We start from the raw sequence: 27297 nt of genomic DNA, 5'->3' as shown, positions 1-27297 counted from the left end.
TTTCAGCAGCGTAGCGACATCAGTCCTGTGGGCAGCCACTGATGACATCACTTCCTGGGTAGCGTGTCCATGTACTTGGAGATGATCCCCAGCATGACCTCATCAGCTCCTGCACCAATCGACATCAACCTGGAATCCCTGCAGAGGGGACAAAACTCAAGCCGTCTTCATTCTTGTCACAACTACCTGGTCTAATCAGTATAAATTATAACAGCATGGAGGGTTTACAATATGTTCTGTTGCTGTGGGGCATCAAATACAGGTGAATTATCTGCCCCATCACTAGATGTCAGCAAAGTGTAAAATAAAGACTTGGAGTATCTCAAAGTAAGAGTGAATCTAAACAAGAGACTGAGTCATCAAGAATGATTGAATGAAGCCATTAATCTGTCAAATTCTATTAGATTATGTTTAATTTAGGAGTGAAACACACTGACCACATGCTTTATCGAACTCCTCCAAGTGGTGAGGCTGCTGTTACCATAGAAACGTTAAATCCTCACAAAGGCACACAGTTGGCAAATATAATAATAGCTGGTGAGTCGTTGACTGAGGCGGCTGTAGTGGTCACATATTAATGAAAACTGCCTTTATGCCCTTTATGCAGTATTACACACACAGTGCAGCATGCTTCAGGTAACTTAAGGCAATTTACTTCGGGTTTATTATTTTATTTTTTTAAAGCATCTAGATTTTCAGATAATAATAAATGAAATAAGTAATAAAATTGGATGAATAATGATAAAAATAGGAAAGTTATTTCTAAAACCGCAGCTCATCAATCGGTTTTTTGAGCATTTACCTGTAAAATCTGCTGACCAGCACATCACTGGTGAATCCCATCCCTCCCCAGAACTGGAGACAGCTGTCGCTCACTTCTCTGGCCAGGCGGCCCCCCTTTAACTTGGCCATGGATGCCAGCTTGGTGACATCATTGCCTTTAATATACAATGCTGCGGGGGGGAAAATAAAGGGCAGAAGTTGTGACACAAGCTGGGAAAAGGGTGAAAAATGTCCAGGTGGAGAGAATATGGAAAGAACAAAAGAAAATGAACAAAAGTGTTTCGGTTTCGGAGTCACCTGTGGTTGGCTCTGACTGTTTATCCCCATTCAAACCTTTTCCCACTGCAATTGATCAATGCCTCTATTGTAAATACCCTCCAGAGGGGCATGATTTTTCCTGTTTATGTGTGTAAAGACGCTCATTTCTGTGTCCGCGTGTGTGTGTGTATGTTTATATACCTGTGCCAAACAGATGCTAAAGCTTGGATTTCTGGGCAAGCAAATTGGACGTGAACTGTTACCAGCTAGATGAATTCATTCAGAGCTGCAAGCTGCTGAGGAGGTTATAAACAGAAAAATCACAAGACCTTGGACACTTGCCCGGCTGACAGGCACCCACATATTCAGATCATGAACACTGCAGAATAAAGCAGTTGGGCTGTAATTTGGGAAGTGCTGAACATGTGCCATTATTTCAGTAATACAGAGCTAGCACACTGCTCCCTGCTCGGCTTCATGCCCCCCCGCCTTTTCAACCAACCGGCAGCATTACGTGATAAAAAAAACATAGCCACTCAAGGCTAGTTTGGCATTCACATCATTCTTCTTTATAAATGGTAACCCTGCTGATGGAACAGCCCAGTGATGCATTCACTGGATATCATTTTTCTAACATACTGCATGTGTAAATCCAAGATTAATACAAGTGTGGATTAATACAAGACTTACTGACATTGAAGAAGAAGAAAGACACCTAAATTTAGAAGAGTTTATTCTGCAAATATACAGCGTTGCATAACAGTTTCAAGCTAATAAAAGCTCTTCTTTGGATTTAGGCTGACTTTCTTTCTCTTCATGTAAAGCTGCTATTATGTTGAGATCTGTGGGTACCTACTATCTGTTGAGGAATTATAACTCTACCTGTGCAGGATGTTTGGGGTGGTTGTCTAATGCCACAGATTGAATAAAGGACAGTTCAGACGCCTCCTTGATGGAAATGCATCTAAAACATCTAAACCACCAAAAATCTTGTCAAATCTTTTTTGAAAAATGAAACGTGTAATGAGTAAGTGTTATAATGGGAGTAGGCCATGTTTGTGATAGCCTATTTATGATACAAAGCATACCCTTATTTCTTATTTCCAATACATGCTTCAGTGCTCTAAAACAAAGACGTTAAAAGGAAACCGAGTCATTAATCTTTGTTTTTTGTTATGTCGTCGCCTCTTTATAATGTGACTCTACCTGTAGCACGGTAGAGGAGGGAGCGGAGCAGCTCCACCTCCGTCTGCAGCTCCGCCAACCTGAAGTGAACTGCCTGGTGGTGGAGGACCGGCTGCTTGAAGATCTTCCTCTGCCGTGTGTACTGGATGGTCTCCTGGATGACGATGTCCATTGTGGTCAAGACTGGAGGGGAAGCAGTTCAGACAGAGACAGGCTGTTGGCTTGTTTTTAATATCATCATTTAAGGAAGTACCTGTCCTGTAAGTATTCTGGTCTGGCTTGTGCAAAGTTTCTCTACTCGCGTCAGATTCAGTAAAACCTTCCAAATAGTTTCTCACTTGTTCTTCCCAAGACTCATGACTCATACTTGCTACTCAAAGTCTAATATAAACAACTACTTAACTAAAGATTAATGGCTTGAACTGTGAGACCTGAATTCCCCATTTCAGGAGAACACAACCGAAACATCAATAATACCAGGAATTTTCCAGTTATGTACGAGACAGATTAGATAGAGGTGAAAAATGAAAGGAAACTCAGAAAGATAACATCTGATGACTGAATACTGTTGAAAGAGAAGTTAACTTCACTAAGTACAGTTCACTCACTATTGGCCACTGCCCAGAGCCTCTCTTCCTGGAACTGAAGCATCTGATAGGTGAAGCCCATGCCCTCCTCGCCGATGATGTTCTTACAGGGCACATGGACGTCATCGAAAAACACTTCAGCCGTGTCTGATGACCACATGCCCAGCTTATCAATCTTGCGTGCGATATGCACTCCTACGGCGAGAAAGACAGGGAACAGAACAAGCGTCATCACGCATCTGTGCAAAGGCACACACGTGCCAAATAACAAATCTGGGTTTTTTGACATAACGACATAAAAACAGGCAGGTATCTTCTTGCTTAACATGAATCACAAATGAGCTGCACTCACCATGATTCAACCATTTACAACAAACTAAGTGTCCCTACCCGGCAGGTTCATGGGCAAACAGATGAGAGATTTGTTCCTGTGTGGCGGTCCGTCGCTGGTGTTGGCGAGGAGACACATCCAGTCGGCCTGGGTGCCGTTGGTGGTCCACATCTTACCCCCATTGATCACATACTCATCCCCTTTCCTCACCGCCTTGGTCTTGATACCTGAATTAATGTGTGAGAGTGCAGAAAATCAATAACATAAGACTTCAATAAAAAGTTTCAATAGGTGAAATGGAAGGTTATATAGTTTCAACAAACATATTTTTCTAAAGTTTCATCCACATGTAAAGCAATTTCCTGCTCATATATCGGTTTCTAGTCAGTGAAAGTTGGAAGCTTGTGAATGTTCTTTTATATTTTCTACTCCAAATATAAAACAAGCAGAGAATAAAAATATTCCTAGAGCACAGATGGAGCTCGCTCTTCTTGTTGTCTCCACCTGAGTTCACCTCACGCTCACCGTGCTGAATTTGGAGGTAGGAACCAAATTCACTGACAGCGTTTTTTTTTTGTAGTAAACTCGTGAACTTTACTGCCGTGAACTTTGTGTTTGAACCATGTGAGTCAACCATATCAGTCATGCTCAAATAGGGGGAATCTAAACGCAATGAACTTGCCTCATATTGAAAGTGAAAACAGTGAAGGAAGAGACATACTTGAGACATCAGATCCAGCTCCGACTTCACTAACTCCAAGGCAGGCCACTTTGTCCCCCATGATGGACGGAAGGAGGAACTCTTTCTTGAGCTCATCTGAACCGAACCTGGAGAAACGCATTTCAGAAATCCCCCAAATATCTGTGTGACTACATTACATTGTCCCCTAAAAGATTACCTTCATATCAAAGACACATTTTCTACATGACATGCTCATGATACCACTATCTAATAAAAGTTGAGTCAAACTCTGTCGCTTATGTGATTTAAAACAACACTGTCGTGTTTGAGGCAATTACAATTCCAGTGGGACGGAGGAGGAAGTTTCATGGTGGTCTTTTTCTGCGGCTCTCTTAGTACTTAAACCGTGTCGCAGTCTAGTGCAGATTTACTAATTAAGCTCCTGGGACTCCAACTGTTTATTTCAGTGGATTCTGGAGCAGCTGTTTCACAGGAGGAAGCGATCACACAACAAGCCAAGGCCCTACAAGGGTGAGATGAACTATTGCCAAGAATATTAATTTAAAACATATCCTGTAAGGGGTGGAACCCTGATCAATGTTCTTTGGTCAAGAGAATGTGTAAAAGACAAGAAGATTTGACTTCGCTTCATGTGTGTATTGTTCTTAAATGTGCACTTTGAGAGTATAACTTACACTTCCCTCCAAAAGTATTGGAACAGTGAGACAAATTCCTTTATTTCTTGCTGTAGACTGAAAACATTTGGGTTTGACATCAAAATAACCAATAGCACCTTTTGTTTGAACCCACCCATTTTTCATGTGAGCAAAAGTATTGGACCATGTGACAAACAGGTTTGTTGTGTTGCCCAGGTGAGTCCTGAGAGAGCTGTCTACGGGTGAAAAACAAGCATTTGTGAAACTGAGAGAAGAGGGAAAATCAATCACAGCCATTGCACAAACATTGGCCATAGCCAGTACAACCATTTGGAATGTCCTGAAGAAGAAAGAAACCGCTGGTGTACGAAGTAACAGACATCGAACGGGAAGACCAAGGAAAACAACAGCAGTTGATGACAGAAACATTGTGAGAGTTGTAAAGAAAGACCCTAAAACAACTGTTAGAGACATCAGCAGCAATCTCCAGATGGCAGGAGTGAATGTATCACAAGCTACTATTCGCAGATGGCTTCACTAACAAAAGTACAGAGGGAGTACACCAGAAGATGCAAACCACTCATTAGCAAGAAGAATAGGAGGGCCAGGCTGGAATTTGCCAAAAAGAACAGAGACAAGCGTCAAACATTCTGGGACAAAGTTTTATGGACTGATGAGACAAAGATTAACCTTTACCAAAGTGATGGTGATCATGTAACACATGATGGCAGCAGCAAAATGGACTCAGAAGTCTATAGTCTAAATATTTTATCTGCCAATTTAAAAAAAGATGCAACTAAACTGACTGGGAGATCCTTCATCATGCAGCAAGACAGTGACCCAAAACACACTGCCAAAACAACAAATCATCAGGTGCAAAAAGTGGACGGTTTAGACTGGCCAAGTCAGTCTCCAGACTTAAACCCTATAGATGAGAGGAGACTGAAGGGAGTAACCCCTCCAAAACAAACAACAACTGAAAGAGGCTGCATCGCAAGCTTGGAAAAGCGTCACAAAAGAAGAATGGAAGAGTTTGGTGACGTCAATGGGTCACAGGCTCAATGCAGTTATTGCATGCAAAGGATTTGCAACTAAATAATTAATTTAGTTGTTTAAGTTTAATTAATTTTAATCTGTTGCAGTACTTTTGCTCGCCTAAATCTAGTGATCTGTCACAAATAATGATATCTCCTAAGTTGTGTATGTGATCCAGATGTAAACCCAAAAATAAAGGAATTTGCCTCACTGTTCCAATACTTTTGGAGGGGAGTGTATACTCAAACAATACTTAGTTTGTAGGACTATTTAAACACTTGAGCCGATAATCCCATCTAATAACGGATGGAATTAATGCATTCCTTAGAAGCATGTTTCCCCCACATGGGCTAAACATCAGATGACGAGTTTTCCAGGACCCCTCCAAAAAGTTCGATTTTCACTGATGTTTCGGGCACAACATGTCTTATCAGAGCTATTTATTTAGTGTCCGTGTAAACAGTTAAGTTGGAATTGTAAATTTGAGCATGCTAGAGGCCGAACTTGACGATGAAGGAAGTGTGTCAAATGCGGCATATGATTGTGCAGAGGCTAATCAGGGTCACAGTTATTGCATCTGAGAACAAAACACGCAGCTGTACGAACAATGTTTGAAAAAAGAACTCCAGCTCTGACACAAGTGTCCCTGGTGATGGCATAAAAAGGAAAACCAACTTTATTGCTTGAGCCTGTTCCTTCAATAGGTAAAGTTGGAAGGGAAGTAGTTACTGAGCTAACATGGCCATTTACACAAAGCTGTGGCAGCGACCCAACCGGCTCAACACTTGCTACAATGGATTCAGAGTAGGTGATACAACGTTTTTAGGACCGTACCTGGCCAGTGCCGGAGTAGTCATGTCAGTCTGTACACCGATGGCCATGGGGATGCCTCCACAGCGGATGTTGCCCAGCTCCTCTGACACCGCCACGCTGTAGCTGAAGTCAAGTCCCAAGCCTCCATACTCTGCAAAGGATGCAACACACACTCCTGTGAGTAATTTTGACAATAGATCTGGAAAGAATAGCTCACAGGTGCATTGCATTAGTCACCTTAAAGCAGCCTTCCAGCAACCTTCCCCGTCTCACCTCGTCCTCCCTGTAATCTCTGTGATAAAACTGTCACCCTAACAGGTCTCTGCACACCTATGCACACCCCGGTGTACACGTTGGTATATGTACCTGATAGTCTGAACTGATCCGTCGCCAGTGGAGCATGCACTCAAATTAATTACAGGATGTTATCATTAATTGCGCTATCCGTAATTACGTGTGAAAAGCACTGCCGGGAGATCAACAACACGCTGCAGATAAGGGTCACTGTCATCTCGGCGTCATCTCATCTCTTCTACTTAGTATACCAGACCTGATTTTGATCTCTTCAACAAACCATTTGTGGAAAAAGTCCAAAAATTTGATGTCTGTCTCCTCCACTCTAGCAAAGACATTTGCAAAGACCTCAGGTCCTTAATGGAGTTGAACAGTGCTTTACAATTCCTGTTTAAAACACCACTTGCTGTCATTCATCGCGATAAAGACACATCACTTTACCCTTTCTTTCTTCTGTTATTCATCATCAGATGCAGCACCCACTGTGAAATAAATAGAATGGCTTTTATACTAATATATCTAATGGTAAAGGCCAATTTTCTACTTCACTATTTGTGGAATTAATGAGTTAATGTACCTGTTTCATACTACATGTCTCTCTAGCTGGTTCAGTAAAAGTAATATATAAGAGGGCTCCACATTCTCCCAGTTAATTTAAATAACACAAGGTTATGTAAGAGAAATTCTACAGGAATTTCAGAGGAACAACACCACGCGATTCTAATTCCCAGGAGTCGTGATTAGCACTGGATTGATATAGAGGAGTTACTCCTTCCTTTGCTAACAGGAACTGTCAAGGGGAAGTCATCTTTATTGTCCCGCAGTGTAAAACCACAGGATATGGGTGGAAATAAAAAGCCTTGTGATTCCTACAGCCTGCAAATAAGTGCAAGGACAGTCAACAGGTCGAAAGAGGGTAAATGTTTATTGTAGGGATGGACCGGTTTATTGACAGTATTCTCCTTCTGCAGAAAAATGTGAATGACCGGTGTCAGTGGCTTATGCTTTCATGGGCTAAAGGTTGTGTTGGTTATTTTCCAGGTGCCGATGATTCACATTTTGTTACGTTACATTTTATTGCTTTTCTTATCATTTAATTACACGTTTCATAATGATATTTTTTGTCGGGCAGTGGAAGTACTGGGGAATTCTTCTCATTGTGGTTGTATAGCAGACTGAAAAGGTTTTTGAAACAGTTATTTTTCACAGTATGAATCTTTCTCATGTGAAAGAGGGTTGTATCAAATGAAGTTTCATAAAATGGTTGAATCTGTGCTTGTTCAAAAACAGTGTCACGAAGGGCTGAAATGGTTCGGTAATTTGTTTCCCTGACACAAAAGAGGGAATAAATTAAACAAAACAAACAAACAATTTGGTATTGGCATCGAGCATTGGACAGATTGTAAATTTAACTGCAAGTATTCAAACCAAATGGCCAGGAAGGCATGCTTGCTACGTGGCTCACTGGTTTTCTCCACTTCCTGAACAGTACTGAAAAGCTTATTGCAGCTGAACAAAACTATTTTTTATATAATTATTTTTTATTTAAAAATGTTAAAAGAGTTCCTGAGAAAACAAATGGGCCATATTTATTTTATATGTAATGTTACGAGTATACCCAGTTATTTAACACGCTGCTATTCATATATTTGTCTGTGAGATTAATCTACAGTAGTCATACTGATTTAAAATAACCCGTGATTTTCTCCAGAGGTGACACGGTGGAGGTGAATGCTCAAGAGGGTCTCACAAAATAAGCATTGTCGGAAAGAAGAAATCTGCATTCAGAAGACCTGTGAATCCCAGATGGTGTTCTGTAACTAACATGTACGTGTAAACCGTATATATCTATATACACTAATAGTGTGAAGGGAGCACGTTGTATCATGGTCCCTAGACATCTAGGATGCACTGTGTATGTTTGTGCATGCATTGCGTATGATCACACTACTATAATAAGATGTATGTAGGATATAGAGAAAACAGATGGACACATAGTGAGTGGTGTCACTCAGCGAACGGCCGAGGCATGCTACAAGCGAGACGTGTTTTGAAAATGATTTCTTTAAATGGTGTTGAAATATGAAATCCTGAGCAGATATTTTTGGTGGCAACCTCCTGCAGAAACAGGGCCTGTCAAACTTCCAACTAAAGCAGAAAGGGTTGCATCAACAGTCCCAGAAAGACCTTTGTTGAAAGATTCAGGGCTGACATCCTCCATCCTGTTCCCTGATACTCCGGTGCCCTGACGCCAGGACTCCCCAGCACCAGAAGATCATACCAAAACTATCTTGATTCCCGAAATTCACACCTGGAAACATTCTTCTAAATCACAGGCGTCAAACATACGGCCGGCGGGCCAAAAGCGGCCCGCCAGAGGGTCTACTCTGGCCCGCAGCACGAATTTGCAAAGTGGATAAATCATATAGCATATACAACATAGAAGACTGCTATAATCCTCGAACCTGAAGACTAAAACATTTGGACGAGACCAGTGTCCACATCTGATTAGTAAAAATCAAACTACAGAATACAAAATACAGAAGAGTGTGCCCTTCAAGAGGAAGTGGAAATAAAAGGAGGGGCAGCAAAAACAGTCCTTTTTCTAAACTACTGACAAACCTACACACATTCATATAACAATATGAATATGAACAGTCGTCCCTTGTTACAAAAAAGCTTAAGGTCGGCATCTCATGCTGTTAAAGCAAATGTAACCGGACAGTTATTAATATAGGACAAATCGCTTGATGACAATGTCAGTCAAATTTAACGCACTGAGCATTTGTGAATGCTCTGTGCTCCATCTTCCTTTGACTGAATGCAGCTCAGCAGCAACCAGATGATGGATACTAGCTCTGACTCTCAATGAATAATTATGAGTGAATTTACCACACGGAGGCCTGCAACTCTAGGAAAGTGGTTTAATATCACCTGTCAGGCTAGTTATCGAATAATGGAAAGCACAGTCTGGCGGACTGTCAAAAACAGACGGGAGGTAAAATAAAGAGAGCAGTAAAAAGTGGGACACATAAAGAAGGCAGTGCAGCGGGACAAGCAAACATGAGAGCCGGGGAGCAAAAAATGAGAGGAAACAGGTGCAGCTGTGCAGCGATAAGTCCCCCAGCACTGGAAACCCTGCGGCGGATAATGTGGAACCGGGGAAGCACCGAGGTTTATCCCACTTTAAACAAAAACAGCAGGCTGTCTGGTTGAACAAGCAAGCAGAAGAAAAACAAACTGAAATCTGTCACAAATGTCAAGCCTATACACGCATGTTTCTTCAGAGCAGCAGATGTTTCTCTCCATAGGTTCTGTTTGGGTGGGGCTCCATGCGAGGCAAGAGCTGAATCAGAGAGTCTTAAGGTGCAGCACCAGCACACATCAGCAATGAGATTATTATTATTATATTCTCTGATCAGTCTCTCCTGAATGTGAATGGCTATGTGACAAGGAACCAGGTGATAACTCTCCCTTGAGGATGGATCACTGTCATAAGCCTTTCTCCATGATAATTCTGTAACAATTACTCCAATCGACAAAGGTGCAGCTGGGCAAGTATTCGACACATGCATGCCTTCATCATCATTACAGTGCAATGTCATATAACCTCACTGTCTTTGAATAGAACAACTGTACATCGTGAGGCATTTGTCAAGGCACTGCTCAAGTAAAAACTGTGAGAGAGGACGCAGCCCGGACGCACACACGTCACACCAAGAGGTTATTTCTGTGAACATTAGCTTAAAGAAAATGGCAGTTAAAGGGGAAAACTGTTCAGGCTGCCAGGTTGCATCTGTCAGGCAGGACACAAGGCTGTTTCCATGGTGTGATCAGCAGATACCTCCCAGTCGAGGGAGAGGAAAACAGGCAGGGAGCCAAGGGTCATCCCTGTCTTCTCCCTCAGCGTGGCTGCTTTGTGAAAACTTCCTGTTCTCATGTTTAGAAAGGTAATAATGGCCTTCCTTGTGCATGGACAGAGCGGAGAGTAAGTGATGGGTTTTGTCTTGTGGGCTGTATAAGCGGACAAAGTGTGAGGCCTTAAAAGTTGTAAACAAATGCATTAAATATAAAGTTCAAGCCCTGCATTAGGGCTGTTTAGTCCACAGTGCTCTGTTTCTGTTTGTGCACGTATAAAGTCATCACAAAGGAGCTCTAAGTGATTACAGTAAATACCTAAAAAGGGGCCTAAATCATATTCTTGTATTCCAATCTTTTGCTGATTGCTCATGTATGCTAAATATGCTAAACGGTCTGATTAACATTCACACAGGGACAGAAATGACTCCACGATACAGCAAAGATACTCCTTCTGAGTCATTTGGTCTTTTATTGAGCATTAGAGGTGGATTTTATTTATAAAATATGATGTGTGAATTCATGATCTAAAATTATTATAGTATGACCTCATTTCTGTTTGATCTCTTAGCAGTTTACATATGTCTCTATATGTACATATTCGAAAATAAAGTCACAGTTCAACACGTTTTCTGATGTTTTACTACAAAAATATGTTTTGAGGAGATTATTATTATGTATTTGGCTCCAGTTCTTTTCTGATCAAGCCCACTCCTCTTCCTCTCGCTCCACGTGATAAATGATTTCTCCATTAAATGCACTCCTAAATCCCTATCCTCACTCCTGTAATCCAAGCCTCTTAATCAGTTAACCCAGTGTAGAATTATTTTAGAGTCTGGTTCATTAGTTGATAGTGCAGCACAAGTTAACGTCTTCTTGTGGTAACTAAATAGTTTTTAAAAACAAGAATGAAATTGCCATCTTTGGTTCTTCCGACTTTTATTATTATTGTACTAAAAACAGAAAAAAAGATGAAAAAGAGTGACATGGAGTGCAATGTTTGTGCATTACCACTTGTAAATCCAAAAGCTGAATGTCAAAAATGTTTCATAAGAAGCGTTTAGATTTACTACAAGTCTTGAAGAGAATTGGAAACTATAGACCGTACTGCATGTGCAAATAACATGCTTCAACATATCAAGGGAATACTGATTTATAGACCATAATGATCATTTTGTTTCACAAAGGGTATGTCTTAGGCATGTTTCTTGTACACAATAGCAGGTAATCTACCACCTGGTCATACAGTGTGTCTTCCTCTGGGTCGATCCTCCTCTCTAATCCTGTCAACTAATGCTTAAGGCTTGTGTGCTCAGCACATTTTAATTCCCTCACCCTCCCTCTTCTCTGACCTACAGACTTGTGGTGGAGTCTTCTTCACAGGACTCACTGTCCCACATACTGTAGCCGCTCACATATATGTTCTTTTCACCAGCAAACATGGCTAATTAATAAAGAGAAACATATCTGTTGCTGCAGGAATAACTGAAAACAGAAATGACTGCGGGACATTATGCATTTACTTTTGATTTTCGAAACACTTCCCAAAAATCTCTTCACATATTCAGAAAGGATTGCTCATCCCGACCACAAGTATTTCGTGGTCTTCAACTGCACTTATCCCACTCCCTCCTCTGTCTTAGCAATAGCCCAGCTGGGTATACATCTGGAAATGGTATATACTGTGGCAGACAGCTGTTGCAGATGGTGCTGTGACACCAACACCCATCATCACAGTGGGAGCATTTGTAAACCAGACTCACTCTGATGTATGGCTGTCGAAAGTAGAGAAATTAAATGAAACAAATGTGAATTTAGGTAAGAAAAAGTCTGCGAAATGCTTCTTAAAACAGGAATAGTCAAAATGAGCCCATGGCGTAGGATTCCTTAGTATATAGTGTGTTGCTGTATGCATTGTGATCCACCTATTACTAAATTCAGGGACACCCCACACACCACCAAAATTATGATTCAGTTTTTATGAGTCGTCTAACACTAAAAACTGACATCCTTAAAACCAAAATTTATGTTGCACCGAGGGTTTTCAATTCTCAGACATGAGTATGACAAATTTATCATAAGAGTTTTCATAATGGCAACAGAATCTCCCGACAGCATATATATCATGCAGCCTGAGGTCCGGATGATTAATCAGTCTGCTTTTTTTTTTAGTGTGGATTCTCCACAGGAATAGAATACAAATGGACGAAAATCTGTGCCAGAAAATGCCTCAGTATATTTCCTGAGTCCTTCTGGTGTCCTGGATACATTTTCTACAAACACATGTCAAACAGTTATGAGCCTTTTACAGTTTCTAAAGCTCTTAAGCTGTCCATTTAAGGCAACCAGGTTAAATACGAAATGAAGAGGTCTAGACAAAGTTGTTTTATCAACTCACTCTGTTTTTACTGTATTAATTTGTCAAAGCTAAAGTTGTCTGTGCTTCTCGCAACAAGAAATGGGCATTAAATATGGCAACTTTATATAATAACTTCCTGGCAGGCTTGTTATCACTCTTAGATCTCCAAAAAAAACGAGCACCCTCTAAAATAAAGGATTCAAGGACTTTAAATCAAACAGAACATTTCCCATCTCTCTCCCAGATAAAGCACAAAACCCAATAGATTAATTGATCACTTTCTAGGAGAAGTCATCGCTGATTTTAAACATAATACCACAACTGTAATGTCACCTCAGAGTGCAGCAGCAGCATCAACTGATCAAACACAAATACAGGAGGACAAACTAACATTCATTAAATGTGTAATTTCTCTTCAACATCCAGAAAATTGTGACACTGGACTGGAATTATTCCAACCTCCAATAACCAAAGCTAAAAAAGGAAGCGCACACACGAAGCTTCAAGGCAAAGATGGCTGGTCTCATTTTCACCAATTAATTCAGGAAACATGCTAAGGTTTTGGCCTAGAGCACTGGGAACATTCTCGGAGATAACTGCTGAGATGACTTAACTACAGAGCTACTGAATTGCTAAAAAGTGTGTTTATTAAAACCACTCACAGTGGCACAGATTACACTGGGCGTCTTACCAACTGGTTTGTTGACTCCTAGAAAGCCGGCACTTCCTAAGATCTTGAAGACTTTATGGGCTGGAAATTTCCCTTCTGCTTCCCACTGATCCACATGAGGGTTGATCTCCTGGTCGATGAGCTGCAGGACAAACAGACCAATAGTATTTCAGAGACAGGATGTTTTGTTTGTGGGCATGCCTACCAAGATCAACCTCTGGAGCCGAAAGATAAAGGTTGGCTCCCCATAAAGTTGTATTTTAAAATGCCCAGCTTCACAGCATGAATAACCATGTTTACAGCTTGGTCCAAAAAAAATGTTTTTATCTTTACAGCTTTTTTCCCCTATTCATAACAGCAGGGGAAAAATGTTATATAACTGACCCTTTAAAATTAGATGAAAGATTTATTTTAAACATAATTAACGTGGGTTAGTCACTTTGAACGACAGGTGGTTTACCTGTCGTTCAAGGTGCAAAGTGCAAGTTGCTAGCTGCCTCTCACGGTTAAGCTTTACGTACAGTCCATACAGTACATCAAAACTTACAATGTACATGAAATCTTTATCTTCTTTTTTCTGGTGAATCTTAATGTGTCATTGATGTGCATATGTTTTCATGTTTCTGCTGAAGATACATTGATTTCTCTGCCTTTTTGTCTTAAAACGATTCCAACAAATAATCAGCGATCTCACAACTAAGACCAAAAGAACACACATAATGAGTGGAGAAAGACACGTGTAGACACATGTGGGCTTCCTGCTGTGTGGTGCACATCTTCACTGAAGTCTGTGTAAACTGTCTCACGCAGAGAGCTACATAAGGTATTATACATCAATGAATAGAAAGCAGACAGGAAAAATGCATTACATGGCGAGTCCATTATCATGATGAATAATTAATAAGGCAACAGTGTGCATGATGTACTAGTTTCTACATACATATGTTATAATGGCATGTGGGGTTGTTAACACTTGTACTTTTGTACAGATGCCAGGTTCTCCGTTCCTTTGATAAAGTGGCACCAGGAAAGACCTTCCACTCAACAATCAGTGTTTGGTTGAACGCTCATGTGACATTTATTTCCAAGCTAATCAAACATTTGGACATTTCTCTGTACCATGGATGGTAGTAAAAAAAAGGTTCAAGTCTTCAGTTTCGTCATTTCAGAGTGCCTCACTGTTGTCAGAATAGGTCTGTTGTTCAGGCGAGAATCAGATCGGTGCCTTTTGGGCGACTCAAGCCAGTGACGTGGAACAAACCACAAAATGCTAGGGCCACAGATGCTCATCCATGGCTGTCACAGGAATTAGGACGCGTCCAGTTTTGTTCCACAAATACAGGTGATTAGTAGAATAAATGATGCCAGTGTGCCAGTCAGTGTGAAAACAATGTGAAAAAAACACAACTGCAAATTTCCTTTGGATAAATTCAATCAAGACAGCCCTAGACCCCCTGAAAACAAAACCCTGGGTGCTACTGGAAGCCAATACTGTGCTGATATTCAGTATTTTTGCATTCGTCCATTTGCATGCCAACATCTAATGACTCCACGTTTCCCCTGCATTTTGTTCTTGGCAGGGTAGAAAAAAAAACTCAGAAGTAATATTTAGCTCAGCATGCAAAACTAAACCTCAGTACTGAGCCCCATACTAATGGCATTCCTTCTGAGTTAGCGGCCACTCCATCTACGTAGCCACAAAGCCTGGTGTATAGCTGCCTTAAGATGAAGGATGACTATATGTGTGTGCGTGTGTGTGTGTGTGTGTGTGTGTGTGTTTAAGGAACAGTGTCTTTTATATAAGAGGTAATAGCATTAACTGGCTGACGTCAGATTTTTCTAAAGAGGTTAATATTATACATGAGCTAAATGAAATAATGATTTTTCTGGAAGGAACAACGGTTTTGTGCCATCTTGGCAGTGAATTTTATATAATACTCTCCAGTGGTGAGAGCAGCTTTTGTTTTGTCTCTTGAATCCAAAGTCGAGTACCAGTGGGCTCTATCGCTACATGCCATCAATGCTCGGTTTTGTGAGTCGTGAAAATGTCTGCAGAGAGTGAAAAGTGGGCTGCGACCCTGGTTTTAGAATTGACTTTGGAACGGGTGAACTTTGCTGCCGTGACTCATTTCTAGCACCTGGAAGTGGTCCGCAGCTGCAGAAGTACTTATGAGTGACCAGTCTATTGAGAAGCTATTTTTGCAGCAGCTCAAAGGCCTTCACAGACAACAAGGCTCTGTAGCTGTAGCTGATGTGGTAATGGGTTGTATTCTTTTTATAACAATGTTGTGTGGTGCACACGACGTCAACAACAGTTTCTATGGAATTGCACTGGAATTAAGTGCTGCCATGCGAGCAAATCAATTAACAAAGAAACGCACAAAATAAAAACTTACGTGCTGTGACTGTCCTTGCCTGTTTCTCTCTGAATGATTATTTCTAAATATGTCCTCCAACAAATGCAGTTCGTGTTAATGCATAAACAGTTTAAATGAACCATAGTTTCTCTACCACAATATGCTCTAAATGCAGACTAAAACCAATGAAAAGCAATGATTAAAATAAAGGGGGTATTTGGTGGAAACAGGAATCATTCAATTTGAGCCAATAAAAGAGGTCACTGAGCCATGCAAAGAAAACTGAAATGTAAAAAAAACTACAAAAAAACTATTTGATTATTCTTTTGATGTTGGTTTGATTAAATCTTTAAAACCAAGTCCTGAAAGACCTTCACAATGTCCAAAGGCCTTCACAACAATGTTTATTTTTTTCTTCCCCAGGATTGCAAAAAGTGCACACTCCTTTTCTCCTTCCAAAACACACAAACGCGAACCAGCCAAACCATTCAATGCGCCAAAGAAAACGCAGCGGGTGAGAAACATCTGAATACGAGGCAGACAGAAAAGTGTCCAGTACAGAAAATAGACTTTCAACAGATGTATGGGGCACACACCTAGGCCTGAACCTGTGAAGATCATGCTTATATGCAGAACAAGGCAGGTACTAGTACCCTTTAACCTGCAATAAACCTATCCATGTTCAAAGTTCAGATCCTGAGGAGGGAAAGGGAGAGGCTGACTGCTTGCTGGAATGGGAAACATAAAAGTCATCAGGGAGTAATACCACATCTCCTCACAAAGGTTATTGTGAACTATTTGTGTTACATGCCAGAGCGATTTCACATCACTGAACTGTCATGTAGTAAGACGGGTGAGAAACACTAGGTCTTACAAAACTGGACTCTGGAGAGTGTCTGTGCCAACATATGGACACTACCTGCAAGTTATTCTATCAGTATTAATATAACTTACAGATCTTAACAACTGACTCAACATATGATACTGACAAGATACTTATTAAGCTTCCTAGATTTTTCAGGTCATTTACCAGATTATCTAGGAGTAAAGCTCCGACACATTTATTTCAATCAACAGTCTATTACTATCCCTCAATCGATAGTTTAGAGTATAAAAATGTAAAAATAATTACTGTTACATAGCAAATATCAACAATTATAATTAATACTCAAAATTTCTGTCTGACTAATAGTGAAAGATAAAACCAGTTTCAATGATATGAGTCTGAGAAAACAAGCAGATCCACATACTTGAGAAGCTACCATCAGCAATGTTTATTCTTTCCCTTCTGATATGGTGAATTAGTTGAATGAGTAAGCCATTGTTAAAACAGCCGGAGATTAGGTTTTTGACAGTCACTTCCAAAATGAAGACATATCTTGGGTGAATTTGATATACAGGCAATGTAGGCTCTTGCAAAACAGTGATCTAAGATTCAGTATGCATTAAAAAATAAAGCAAAATTAGTGTCTGATAAGCAGGACTCAAGCCAATGCAGCATTTAATAACTGTCACACAGTTTCATAGCAGAGACTAAACACTATGTCCCAAAGTGCACAGCGTGTCACTCAACAATATTTATACCCAACATCCACAAACTACTAAAAGGCTGAACCACTAACAAGTGTAAGAGTCAATGTCTGCAGTAAAAGAAGAAAAACAGCTCTTCTTCTACCACTTAAGCAACATATTTTACTGCGCAGCATACTGCAGTGACTCAACCCAGAAGAATAAACCAATTTTGTTTCATATCAAACCAACTTAATGTCACCGTCCCAAAGCTGCTTCTCTATCCACTACTTAGGAGTTTTATTCAGTCACGTGTAAATACTACAGACTGTCATAAAAAGACACAAAAAACACTTGCTGGATTGTCCAGCAATGTCTAAATGTCCCTGCATGGTTTCTGTGTCCGTGGGGACTGATGCAGACTTTGAATGCAGCAGCCATTCATATTACTGTTTAGGACATGTGCCAGGCTGCTACTTAGACGTATTACTTCATCGTTTTCAGAGTCGGTGGCCCTTATATTGGACACAGAAAAATAAAGAAGGCTCTCATTTATGTATGTCCTGCTGTGACTTTAGCTTTTTACCCATAGGGTCGCAGAGAAGTAAAGCACATACAGACTGGGCTGTCGCACTGTGTCATTGATTTTTCCTGGGCTGTGCCAAGCACAACAAGTGCAGTTGAATTTTGTTGCCTTCCCTTCCCTTCCCTTCCCAATCACAGTGTGCCGACAAAGAGAATTTGGAATAACTTCCAGAGGTTTAAGGCATCTGTGAGTCCTACTACTCTTTAATGTTGAATAATAAAGGTGGGGTAACAGCAAATATCCTCAAACAGCCTCTCCTCCTCTGTTTGTGAGTGCCGACTGTACACACTGCAAACAATGGCGTGTTTGCAGTGTGTACAGTGCGAATTTCACAAGGACTCTATGAGGTGTTCATGAACCCTTATGGATTCGGGCGAAATTGACATCAAGCGACTTCTTGCAGACACAAACGGAAAACATGACTTGCCCTTAAGACATGTCTGCCTGTGAAGGCTTTGTTGTGTTGCGGGAAATCCCAGCCTAAAACCAAGACTGGGATACACATGAGTAGCCTCTTCCTAGAAATGTTAGGATGCTGGCTCTTAATGAAGGGAGCTGACCTTCCGTGCACACCAGTTTTGGCCGGTTCAGTCTAATAGATGTCTGACTAATCTCTTGGCACGAAACCACTTTTTTCATTCTATAACTGCGAAAATGGATACAGTCCAACAAGGTCCCCTCAGCTAACAGCAAATTAGTAGTAGAAACATTGGCACAGTGAGTGTCTAACCTTGAGAGCAGCAACTGAGGGATTTCCTATTACCCCATTTGTATGACACCTATAACCACACACTACCCTATAGTGAATTCTTTTAATAAACCATTCAGACTCAAGTTCCCTTTCCTGCACTGTCAGCTTATTGTTCTGCATTTCCTTTTCCCATTTTCATGCTTCCCAATATTCCCAGTGCTGGTTTATTTTCAACCTCCTGGCAACCTCTGAAGGTTTAGTCAGACAACAAACATCCCCCCATTTACCGCAACATCGTGCTTTAAATTAGGCTCTTGTCATTATTTTTACGGCCTCTGTCGCCGATGTCTGTCTAGTTATATACTGCCAAAATGAGTCAGGCTGATTACTGATGGCTTCTTTGAAATTTCTGCTATCATAATTTGCGGTTGCTGATTTTTTCCTCCTCCCAAGCTAAAGATCTGCAAGAAAGAAGACAATAGCTGTAGCAGACGAAAGGTGTGCCAGACTGTGTGAAAAAAGAAAACTTTTAAGTTGGGAAGAGGAAAATATATTTCTGATATTTCTTCGAGAAGAATAAGATTGTTGAATAAAGCAGTTCAATGAATTTGAGCGGGTTGAGGGCTTTCGGATCAGTCGGCTATTATCTATAACCTTCGCCTAATGAGTCTGTGGCCTGTCTTTGAAACCTATACTCAGCCGCTTAATCCAACTCGTCAGCAAACATTTTGTTCTTGCACATAATGTTCGAGAAATCACAATAATAAAAGTCCATCTTGCCTTCTCTTGCGGACATTTGAAGCAACGTTCAGATCATCTGTTCACCAGAAACTTTCAAGGCTTTGTCAAGATATGTCAAGGAAAATTCCCATTTTTAAGCAGTCACGGGAGACACAATAGAACAGAAAGTGTTGTCCTTGGCTGCGAGACACACAAAGTTCAACCTCTGATTCAGGGACAACCATTTGATTGACACAAACACAAATTCTGTTTAGCATGAACTACATTAGCTTGATCTCTAGTCTTAAAAATATGCACCAATCTGCAACCCAACTGATCACTAAATTCTCCACGTATAATACCTTTTACATGATCCATCTTACAAAAGAAGTAAACAAAATCAATATGAACCAGATTCCAAAGAGTGCTGCCAATACACATCTGTCACATTATTTTGTAAATCTGATTGAAATAATTCGTATTGGATATTCCAATGTGTGAAGTTTTGGCTGCTTTGGACTGTTCAAACAGTTTTTTTTTTTTATAACCCAACTTTATTGACCATACTGAATTAATTTAAAAAAACATGCAGCGAAAGAAAACATGTATTTATTCCAAAAAATTGTTCTCATCAGGTCAGTCTGTTCTTTCTATTGATGTGGTTATATAAGGCATTATGGTTCCAGCTGGGTTATTATTCTCGCCGTAAGCATATTTCTAGAACTTCCCCTGCCCGCAAGATTTCTGCGGGTACTGATTATCCCCAAAAAATCTAATCATGGGTGGGTGGGGGGGGGCTTTACATGGTGATGGACAGAAGAGTATCAGCAACATAGCCATACACGTCATGTGGGCAACGTTGAGTTGAATTTATTTTCAAGAAAATGGCTCTGATTTGTTGTAGGGCCATCCAACTGAGTGCAGAGGTATTTCCCCCCCCCCCCTGTATCAGTTGAAACACGCACCATAATGAAATCTAAATGGCATGTTACCAGACTTATATTCTGATAATAAGTCTGGCTATGTCAGTCTAGCAGAATACTAATGTCCATGTGAACGTAGACACTGACACAAACATACACCGATCAGAAATGACATTATGACCACCTTCCTAATGTTGTGCAGGGCTCCCTTGTGCCTCCAAACAGTTGTGACTCATCAGAGATTGGACATGGGTCTTCTGAGGGTGTCCTGTGGTGTCTGGTAACAGATTATTATTAGTGGGGGCCTTTGGGTCCTATGAGTTGAGGGGAGGGGCCTCTGTGGATCAGGCTTGTTCCAGTTGATCAGTTTGGGATCGAGTGAATTTAGAGGTCAGGTCAACACCTTGTACTGTTCTTCATGTTTTTTGTGTGTGTGTGCCTGTGTCAGGCTGCATCCTGCTGGGGATGGCTGCTGCCATCAAGGAGTGTCATTGCTATGGGGTGGGGGTGCCTGGTCTGGTCTAGGTGGGTGCTACATGTCGAAGTAACATCCACACGAATACCAAAGGTTTCCCAGCAGAACACCGAAATTGTCACAAGATGGGTCAATGTTATTTACTTCTCCTGTCAGTGGTCATAATGTTATGCTTGATTGGTGTATGTGACCTGTTACATCATAAATCTATTCATATAACATCACACTTCATTTAAAAATAACTTGAATTTCCCTCTGGGGATCCCTAAAAACCTGATCACTGCATATGTTTTTCAGGGCAAATACCATATGTGGAGGCAATGGTTATTTTAATACAACAATGCGCGTTAAAAACCCAAACTGACACATGGAACAGTGGCTTTATATAATCCACGAAAGAGAGCAGAAATACTGTGCATGTTGGCAGCAGAACAGCTGACATTAATAAATAAGGGTGTGGGAGTGATTGGGTCTGTAAAGCAGAGGCTGTGTTTAGTATTTAAAACCAGTGTAGCGGGCTTTTTCGATCACTAGCATACACAACAATTCATTGGAGGAGGCACCATAACAAGCTATCATTGTGACCTCTCACCCACTTTGGTTTTACTGACCCCTCATTATATTTCATCTTCTTTTTGAGCTCAAATTGTTGAATTATTTTGCAGCAACACGCACTGGTTTAAAACACCCACCTGTCACCAGGTAAACAAAGCCAAAGCTAGCTTTTGTCAGCTCAATACTTCCAAGTTAATGTTAGCATACCTTTCTGAGGGACTCCTTTAATGCAAAGTGCTCTTGTGTGTAGATTAAATGGTCGCCCACGGGGTCTTGGGCACTGGACGTTACTGGTTTAGAAGACACACTTTCAGACAACAGCCGAGCACTGACAAATGAGGTGACTTTGTAGAAGCTACGTCTGCTAGCTAGCAGGTTTAAACGCACAGCTCCCTCGCGCAGCGCCATCACTGTTGACAAAAGCAGTTGTCTTTCTGCGCATGCGCGTACTGTACTTCTTCCTGTAACCCGGCCGGTGTGAGTGACCGGGCACACAAGAGCTTTTCCATCTATCAAACATTAACCCCAGTGGGGAATTTAAATGTTAGTAATGTTTGACTCTCTATTTAAAGTGTCACTAGATAAATCTGAGGGTCAAACATGTTTCAGATTTTGCTATTTTCTTTTGAAACACTGGACATTTTTTACTTATTCAGACCTCTGAGTTAGTATTTTAAGTCACCATAAGACTTTGCAGGAAATTTTTTACATCATTCTTTAACCAAGTGTTGAAACCATGTAAGCATTCCTATAACCAGGTCGAATAATTCTGCAGCCGAAGTAATGAACACACTGTTCCTCCAAAAAACTGATATATTTGACCCGATCTATGCTACAAAATGATAATCATCGCCTAAAGGCTGTATGCAAATTGATTTATGAAGATCTGTGTGTGTTCTCCACCTCGTCTTGAAATCAGCAGTGAATCACGGAGACAGGCTGAGTTATAAACGTGCACTTTTAATGACAGTTGCTTCCTTGTATGAAACAACACACGGGCCCATTTGCGCAAACTATGTACAAAACACGAGAAGCTTTATATAACCATTGCCAAATACAACTCTTTATTTATTGCGTCTTTCCGAAGAATAAAATCTTACGGCAAGGCTACAAATCTGACCAGAACACGGGGTATTGTTTACATGGGAGCTCGTGCAGTTTTATAAATTCTTGCTTTATCGTCTCTTCCTAGTCTTTTCAGTCTGCGGATCCATTTCATGAGGGGAGGGAGAATGTCCTTGGGTGCTAATCTGAGATATGAAAAGCTCCTCAGGTCCGGTCTAGCAGATGACACAGCCACCTTTCTCCTTGAAGGGGTTCTTCTCCTCTGCAATGCCTTTGACGAGGATGTCCTCCTCCACACCAGCCTGAATGTACTCCTTGATTTCCTCACAGCATTTAGATGTCTAAAACAAACAGACGAAGGTGTCGAAATGTTAATTTCCGTTTTGAGTCATGTTACCGATGTGACAAATTGTAGTTCATGTCATCACACTCAAACATGATAAGAATTATGTTTGGACAAAAGCTAGCGTCACTGCTCTCATTGTAATGAACTTACCAACCACCTCTCAAGTTTCACTTCAAGTTTAAGCTGATTTACTTCCATTACAGCCTTGTCCTTGTCCGTCAGATCCTCCACATTTATGACCGGCATTCTCTGTTAAAAAGAGGAAATATTCTGCATTTTTTTAAATGTTCACTGCCACAGAACAGAAAAATTATCTGTTAAGATTCTCATTTAAACTTGACTAACCAAGCTAAAATTATAGGAATCTACTTACGGATGTTTTAAGGGAGCAGTCCTTCTCCCCTGATATCCTGCTGAAGAATCCCTCTCCTCTCCCTCAATCTGGGTTATAAAGTAATCTGCTAATCTGATTAAAACAAGGCCCCACTGAATGGTCACATCAAGTACGCTATCAAAGCAGGGGTCGAACCACATAGGTGTCTGTCTGGGCTCTTTTGATGTTAAAACAAAGGCGTGTATTTACTGTATATTACAGATTACATTTGTTTTTGTGCTTTTTTTTTTTTTCCCCACTGGGTGTTTTCATAAGGTCAGATGTGGGTTAAGGGGTGGTGCTTCACTTATCTGGTCATTTTGATAAGACGGCTAATCTGTGTTTAGCCTCCACCTGTCAAGGTGTAGACACATCATTGTTCTAAACATGACTGCACGGCACTTTTCCTCAGTGAAACACAGGTCTCAGGCCACGCTGCTTTCAGGTCTAATAGGGACCCTGAGTGCTCAGTGGAGCAAGACATTACTGTTTCCTTGGAATGATGTTGAGGGTGGCTGTAATCATTGAACAAAATAAATAATAAGGCACAAGCCTGGAATATGAGGTGACAGTATTTTGAGTGAAAACATGTCTGAGTGAGTGTGTGTGAGGATTCAGATCCAGTCAGAAGGATGAGTGGTGGCTCAGGATCTGTTTCACTAGATAATCTCTCCCCTAGAGCGTAACACAATATTTTTTTTTGTGGGAAATTTACCGAGATACACTGGGATTACTGGATCTCCATCGCAATCATCACCAGTAGCTTGTGACAGAGTTTTTTTTCTCCTCAAGCTGAGAGAATTCAACTTGCTATTTTTTTAACTGATCTTAGTCACGACCCTGACAATGCTTTACGCAAATAATACAACGCAATAAAACGCCTTCTCTTATGTCATTAATGAATTCATCACTGGCTTTAGTCTGCTCACTCTAGCATGGAAATGAGTCATTACATTCCCGCCCCTGAATTTCCCGAGGGAAACTCAACTATAAAGCTGGACCTGGCTGGGATGGTCCTCAGAGCGGAAAGGACTGGAGTTAAACCAAAACTTGCACCATGGAGTTTTACATCTTCGCGCTATTTACAATTGCGTCTTCGTTTTACAACGTGTTGGCGTTAAAACCTAAAGGTAACCCCAGTAGTTTGTCATACTTTTCTCTCTTCTTTAGTATTTCTTCGATCTATGTAAAACGATTTTCAAACGCTGGCCATCATGTGACCACCGTGCGTAAAACGCGTTATAGATGCAGTTCGCAGCGTGTAAAGCAACGTTTACACCGTGCATTTCTGTGATGATATGACCTCAGTAACAATATTATTCCTGCTTTTAGACGTGTGTCTTCTTCCTGCGGAAGAGGGACCGTGCAGAGCTGATATCCAGCGCTTTTACTACAACACTATCACCCAGAAGTGCGAGGTTTTCTCCTATGGGGGCTGCATGGGGAATGCAAATAATTTCTGGACCTATCAGGAGTGCCACAAGACGTGTTTCAGAATCCCAAGTAAGTTCTCAGTGGGATGAGCACACACCTTGGTTGGGGAAAATGGTGACCTTCTCTTCATCTGAAATTGTGTCTGAAATTATTTGATGTGTACTGTGTGAAGTACTCACCTTCTTCTACACAGGAAAGTGTGGCCTGGCGTGAAAACTTGTAAAAATGTCTGATCTAATTTTTCATTCTTCTCCACAGAGATCAACAGAATCTGCAGGTTTCCTAAAGAGGAGGGACCCTGCCGTGCCCTCTTCCCCCGCTACTTCTTCAACATGACCACCATGAAGTGTGAGCCCTTTTATTACGGTGGCTGCCAGGGGAACTCCAACCGCTTCCAAGACCTCACCTCTTGCATGGAGTACTGCAGTCCGCACAAAAGTTAGTAGAAGCTTGTTCACTCTGAGCAGAACGGAAATAATCCTCACTGGCATCTGGTGCCAGAGAGGGTGCACATTAAAGACATTCCAGTTATAAGAAAGCCACTCTTCAAGTATATAATTGGTGGCCTCATTGTCATGTGTTTTTAATTTCGCAGCTGTTCCTGTACTCTGTCTGGACCCGCTAGACAAAGGGAAGTGCTCAGCCTCCATAACTCGGTTTTACTACAACACAGCCACCAAGATGTGCGAGGAGTTCGTGTACTCGGGCTGCGGAGGGAGCAGCAACAACTTTGTGACGCGGCAGAGCTGCATGGACGTGTGTGTCAAAGGTGTGTGAGCAGGGAAGCCTTTCACAGAAGATGATAATATGAGTCCTTTATCCAATAATGACGGTGTTTGGATTGCCACTCAGACCCAATTACTAGGTTGAGTTTGGAGAAGATTGAGACAGTCTGAGGGGAATTGGGAGGAGACCAAATTACGCTCAGCTGATTTCATTATCAGGCTAAAAAAAATGCTTGGCAGCTGAAGTAACCATTAGCCTGAACTCGGGGTGAAATATTTCCTCTAAACATTCATATACTAAAGCCGATCTTTATGTTATAACTGAATATAGAAAGGCAATAATTATGAAAACTACAAGCCGTATGTACACTAATTGCTTATTACTCTTCTTTGTTCCAGGAGGAAAGCAGCACACAGGCCAAGCAAGACCTCTGCGCATGAGACGGTACAGAAATTTTCGCATCGCTCACTCGCGTACAGGCGTCTGACCCCTGTCACCAGGACCTCTCATGGACAAAGCCTTAACCGAAACTAACATGTAATTGTTTATGCTAAAAAAAAATGTTGACCATGTTTTTTCTGTTGTTATGGGAAAAACCAAAAAAAGTGCCACATACGTAATGCCTCATGAGCATTTGTTCAGATGTGATTTTGCTGTGTACTGTTGACAAAGTTTCTTACTACTGCACTAATGTTTGTGTATTTTAAATGTAAAATATGTATTTTTTTTTTATCTTGTACGTTATTATATATACATTTTTTATTAACACCCCTCAATCAAACATAGAGAATTTGTTGAAGAATTCTTCCTTTTCTGTACCTCGATGCTGCTGTTTTAAGCAAATGACTGTACTGTGCGATATTTTAAACTATTAACGAACTCCAAATGTTTGGACTTGAACTTCTTCAACCACTTGCGTGCGTGCAAATAGGCGTTAAGAGTGTCTTCCTTTTCCCAGTTAAAAACAGAAACAAAAGGAAATGCAGGCTTGACTTGTTTCTCCACTTTCTCTCAGTCACTTTCACTTTATCTCTGGCCCGCTCTTCCATTCCTTACTAATGCTGCTGTCTTCTCTCCTTATCTGGTAATACTTTGCAAGACACTCCGGACCTATCTTCAGCAAAGCCTTGAATCAGGAAGGAAATGCCATTCGCGGAGTAGCAAACTCTGCAGTGGCAGGTTCATTAGAAGCACGTTTAGCAGAGAGAGAAAGACCTGTAGGTTTATAAAATGGGAATCATTAGCTTTCAGAAATATCGTCTGGTGATCTTTTAGCAATTATAATGTAATTGTAGGGAAATACACACAACAACAAGCCCGAAGCTGAACTCATCCGTGCAGGCTGATGCATTCATGCACACACTCTCAAGGGTAATTATTGAAATAGATTTTCTTTTCAGTCAATACCACCACTCTGGTGATCTCCTATAATACACCTTATGTACCTCAAGAGAAACTTGAATGCTCTGTAACCTCATTAAGGCTAGGAGGTTATTCATTTCGAGGTATTCAGTTTCTGGAATAACCCCGACTGCCATAAATCTCCACTTCCTCCCATCTCTTATAATAGAATAGCTGAAGTCCAGTGTGATTCTTCAGGCGATAAATATTTATGGAAGATATCAAAGAAAACTATTCACCCATCCGGGTCGGCTATAAATAGCGTTAAAAGGCAATACGTCTGGCTGGGCCTTTTGCTATTAAGAACCGAAGCTAAATCTTCTATGAGACAGCAGCGTGAGAGAGGCTGTCATCTTAACAGTCCGTATGCAGCCTCTCATAAGCCACACAATCTTAAAATCATCACTGCTGCTTACAATGGAACAGGTGGGGGGATTGAGATAAAGCTCATTCCTACTTCCTGCCCTTTGAGGTTAGATTTTCTTTGAGTTTTCAGCACCCAAAATAATAGTGGCTTAAAAATGATCACGAAACAAGGCACATTTTCTGATTTGTAAGGGCATTCTCTGTTAAAACTGCTCAGTATTTCATGAAAACTAACTTCACCTTATTGTTATGCCCCACA

At 41.0% G+C, this 27297-nt stretch overlaps 3 protein-coding genes across 3 annotated transcripts; 1 reads left to right on the top strand and 2 right to left on the bottom strand.

Moving 5' to 3' along the window:
* Nucleotides 1–21761, bottom strand: LOC311501390 (putative acyl-CoA dehydrogenase 6). The gene is made up of 9 exons (XM_084563181.1): nt 21535–21761; nt 13533–13653; nt 6352–6481; nt 3866–3972; nt 3204–3371; nt 2835–3008; nt 2248–2409; nt 803–953; nt 1–138 (listed from the first exon to the last, which is right to left on the bottom strand). The coding sequence occupies exons 1-9, from the start codon at nt 21733–21735 to the stop codon at nt 48–50; spliced, it is 1305 nt and encodes a 434-aa protein (XP_084419307.1). The 5' UTR covers nt 21736–21761; the 3' UTR covers nt 1–47.
* Nucleotides 21762–22541: 780 nt separating this feature from the next.
* Nucleotides 22542–23174, bottom strand: gngt1 (guanine nucleotide binding protein (G protein), gamma transducing activity polypeptide 1). Its single transcript, XM_084562963.1, has 2 exons — nt 22889–23174; nt 22542–22733 (listed from the first exon to the last, which is right to left on the bottom strand). The coding sequence occupies exons 1-2, from the start codon at nt 22982–22984 to the stop codon at nt 22608–22610; spliced, it is 222 nt and encodes a 73-aa protein (XP_084419089.1). The 5' UTR covers nt 22985–23174; the 3' UTR covers nt 22542–22607.
* Nucleotides 23175–24056: 882 nt separating this feature from the next.
* tfpi2 (tissue factor pathway inhibitor 2) lies at nt 24057–26522 on the top strand. Its single transcript, XM_084562871.1, has 5 exons — nt 24057–24241; nt 24444–24614; nt 24804–24983; nt 25141–25314; nt 25670–26522. The coding sequence occupies exons 1-5, from the start codon at nt 24169–24171 to the stop codon at nt 25756–25758; spliced, it is 687 nt and encodes a 228-aa protein (XP_084418997.1). The 5' UTR covers nt 24057–24168; the 3' UTR covers nt 25759–26522.
* Nucleotides 26523–27297: the final 775 nt, after the last annotated feature.

This window comes from Chelon labrosus, assembly GCF_963514085.1.
Source record: "Chelon labrosus genome assembly, chromosome: 16".
Lineage (NCBI taxonomy): Eukaryota > Metazoa > Chordata > Actinopteri > Mugiliformes > Mugilidae > Chelon > Chelon labrosus.
The sequence above is the reverse complement of the archived record's forward strand: the minus strand, read 5'-3'. Positions and strand labels throughout refer to the sequence as shown.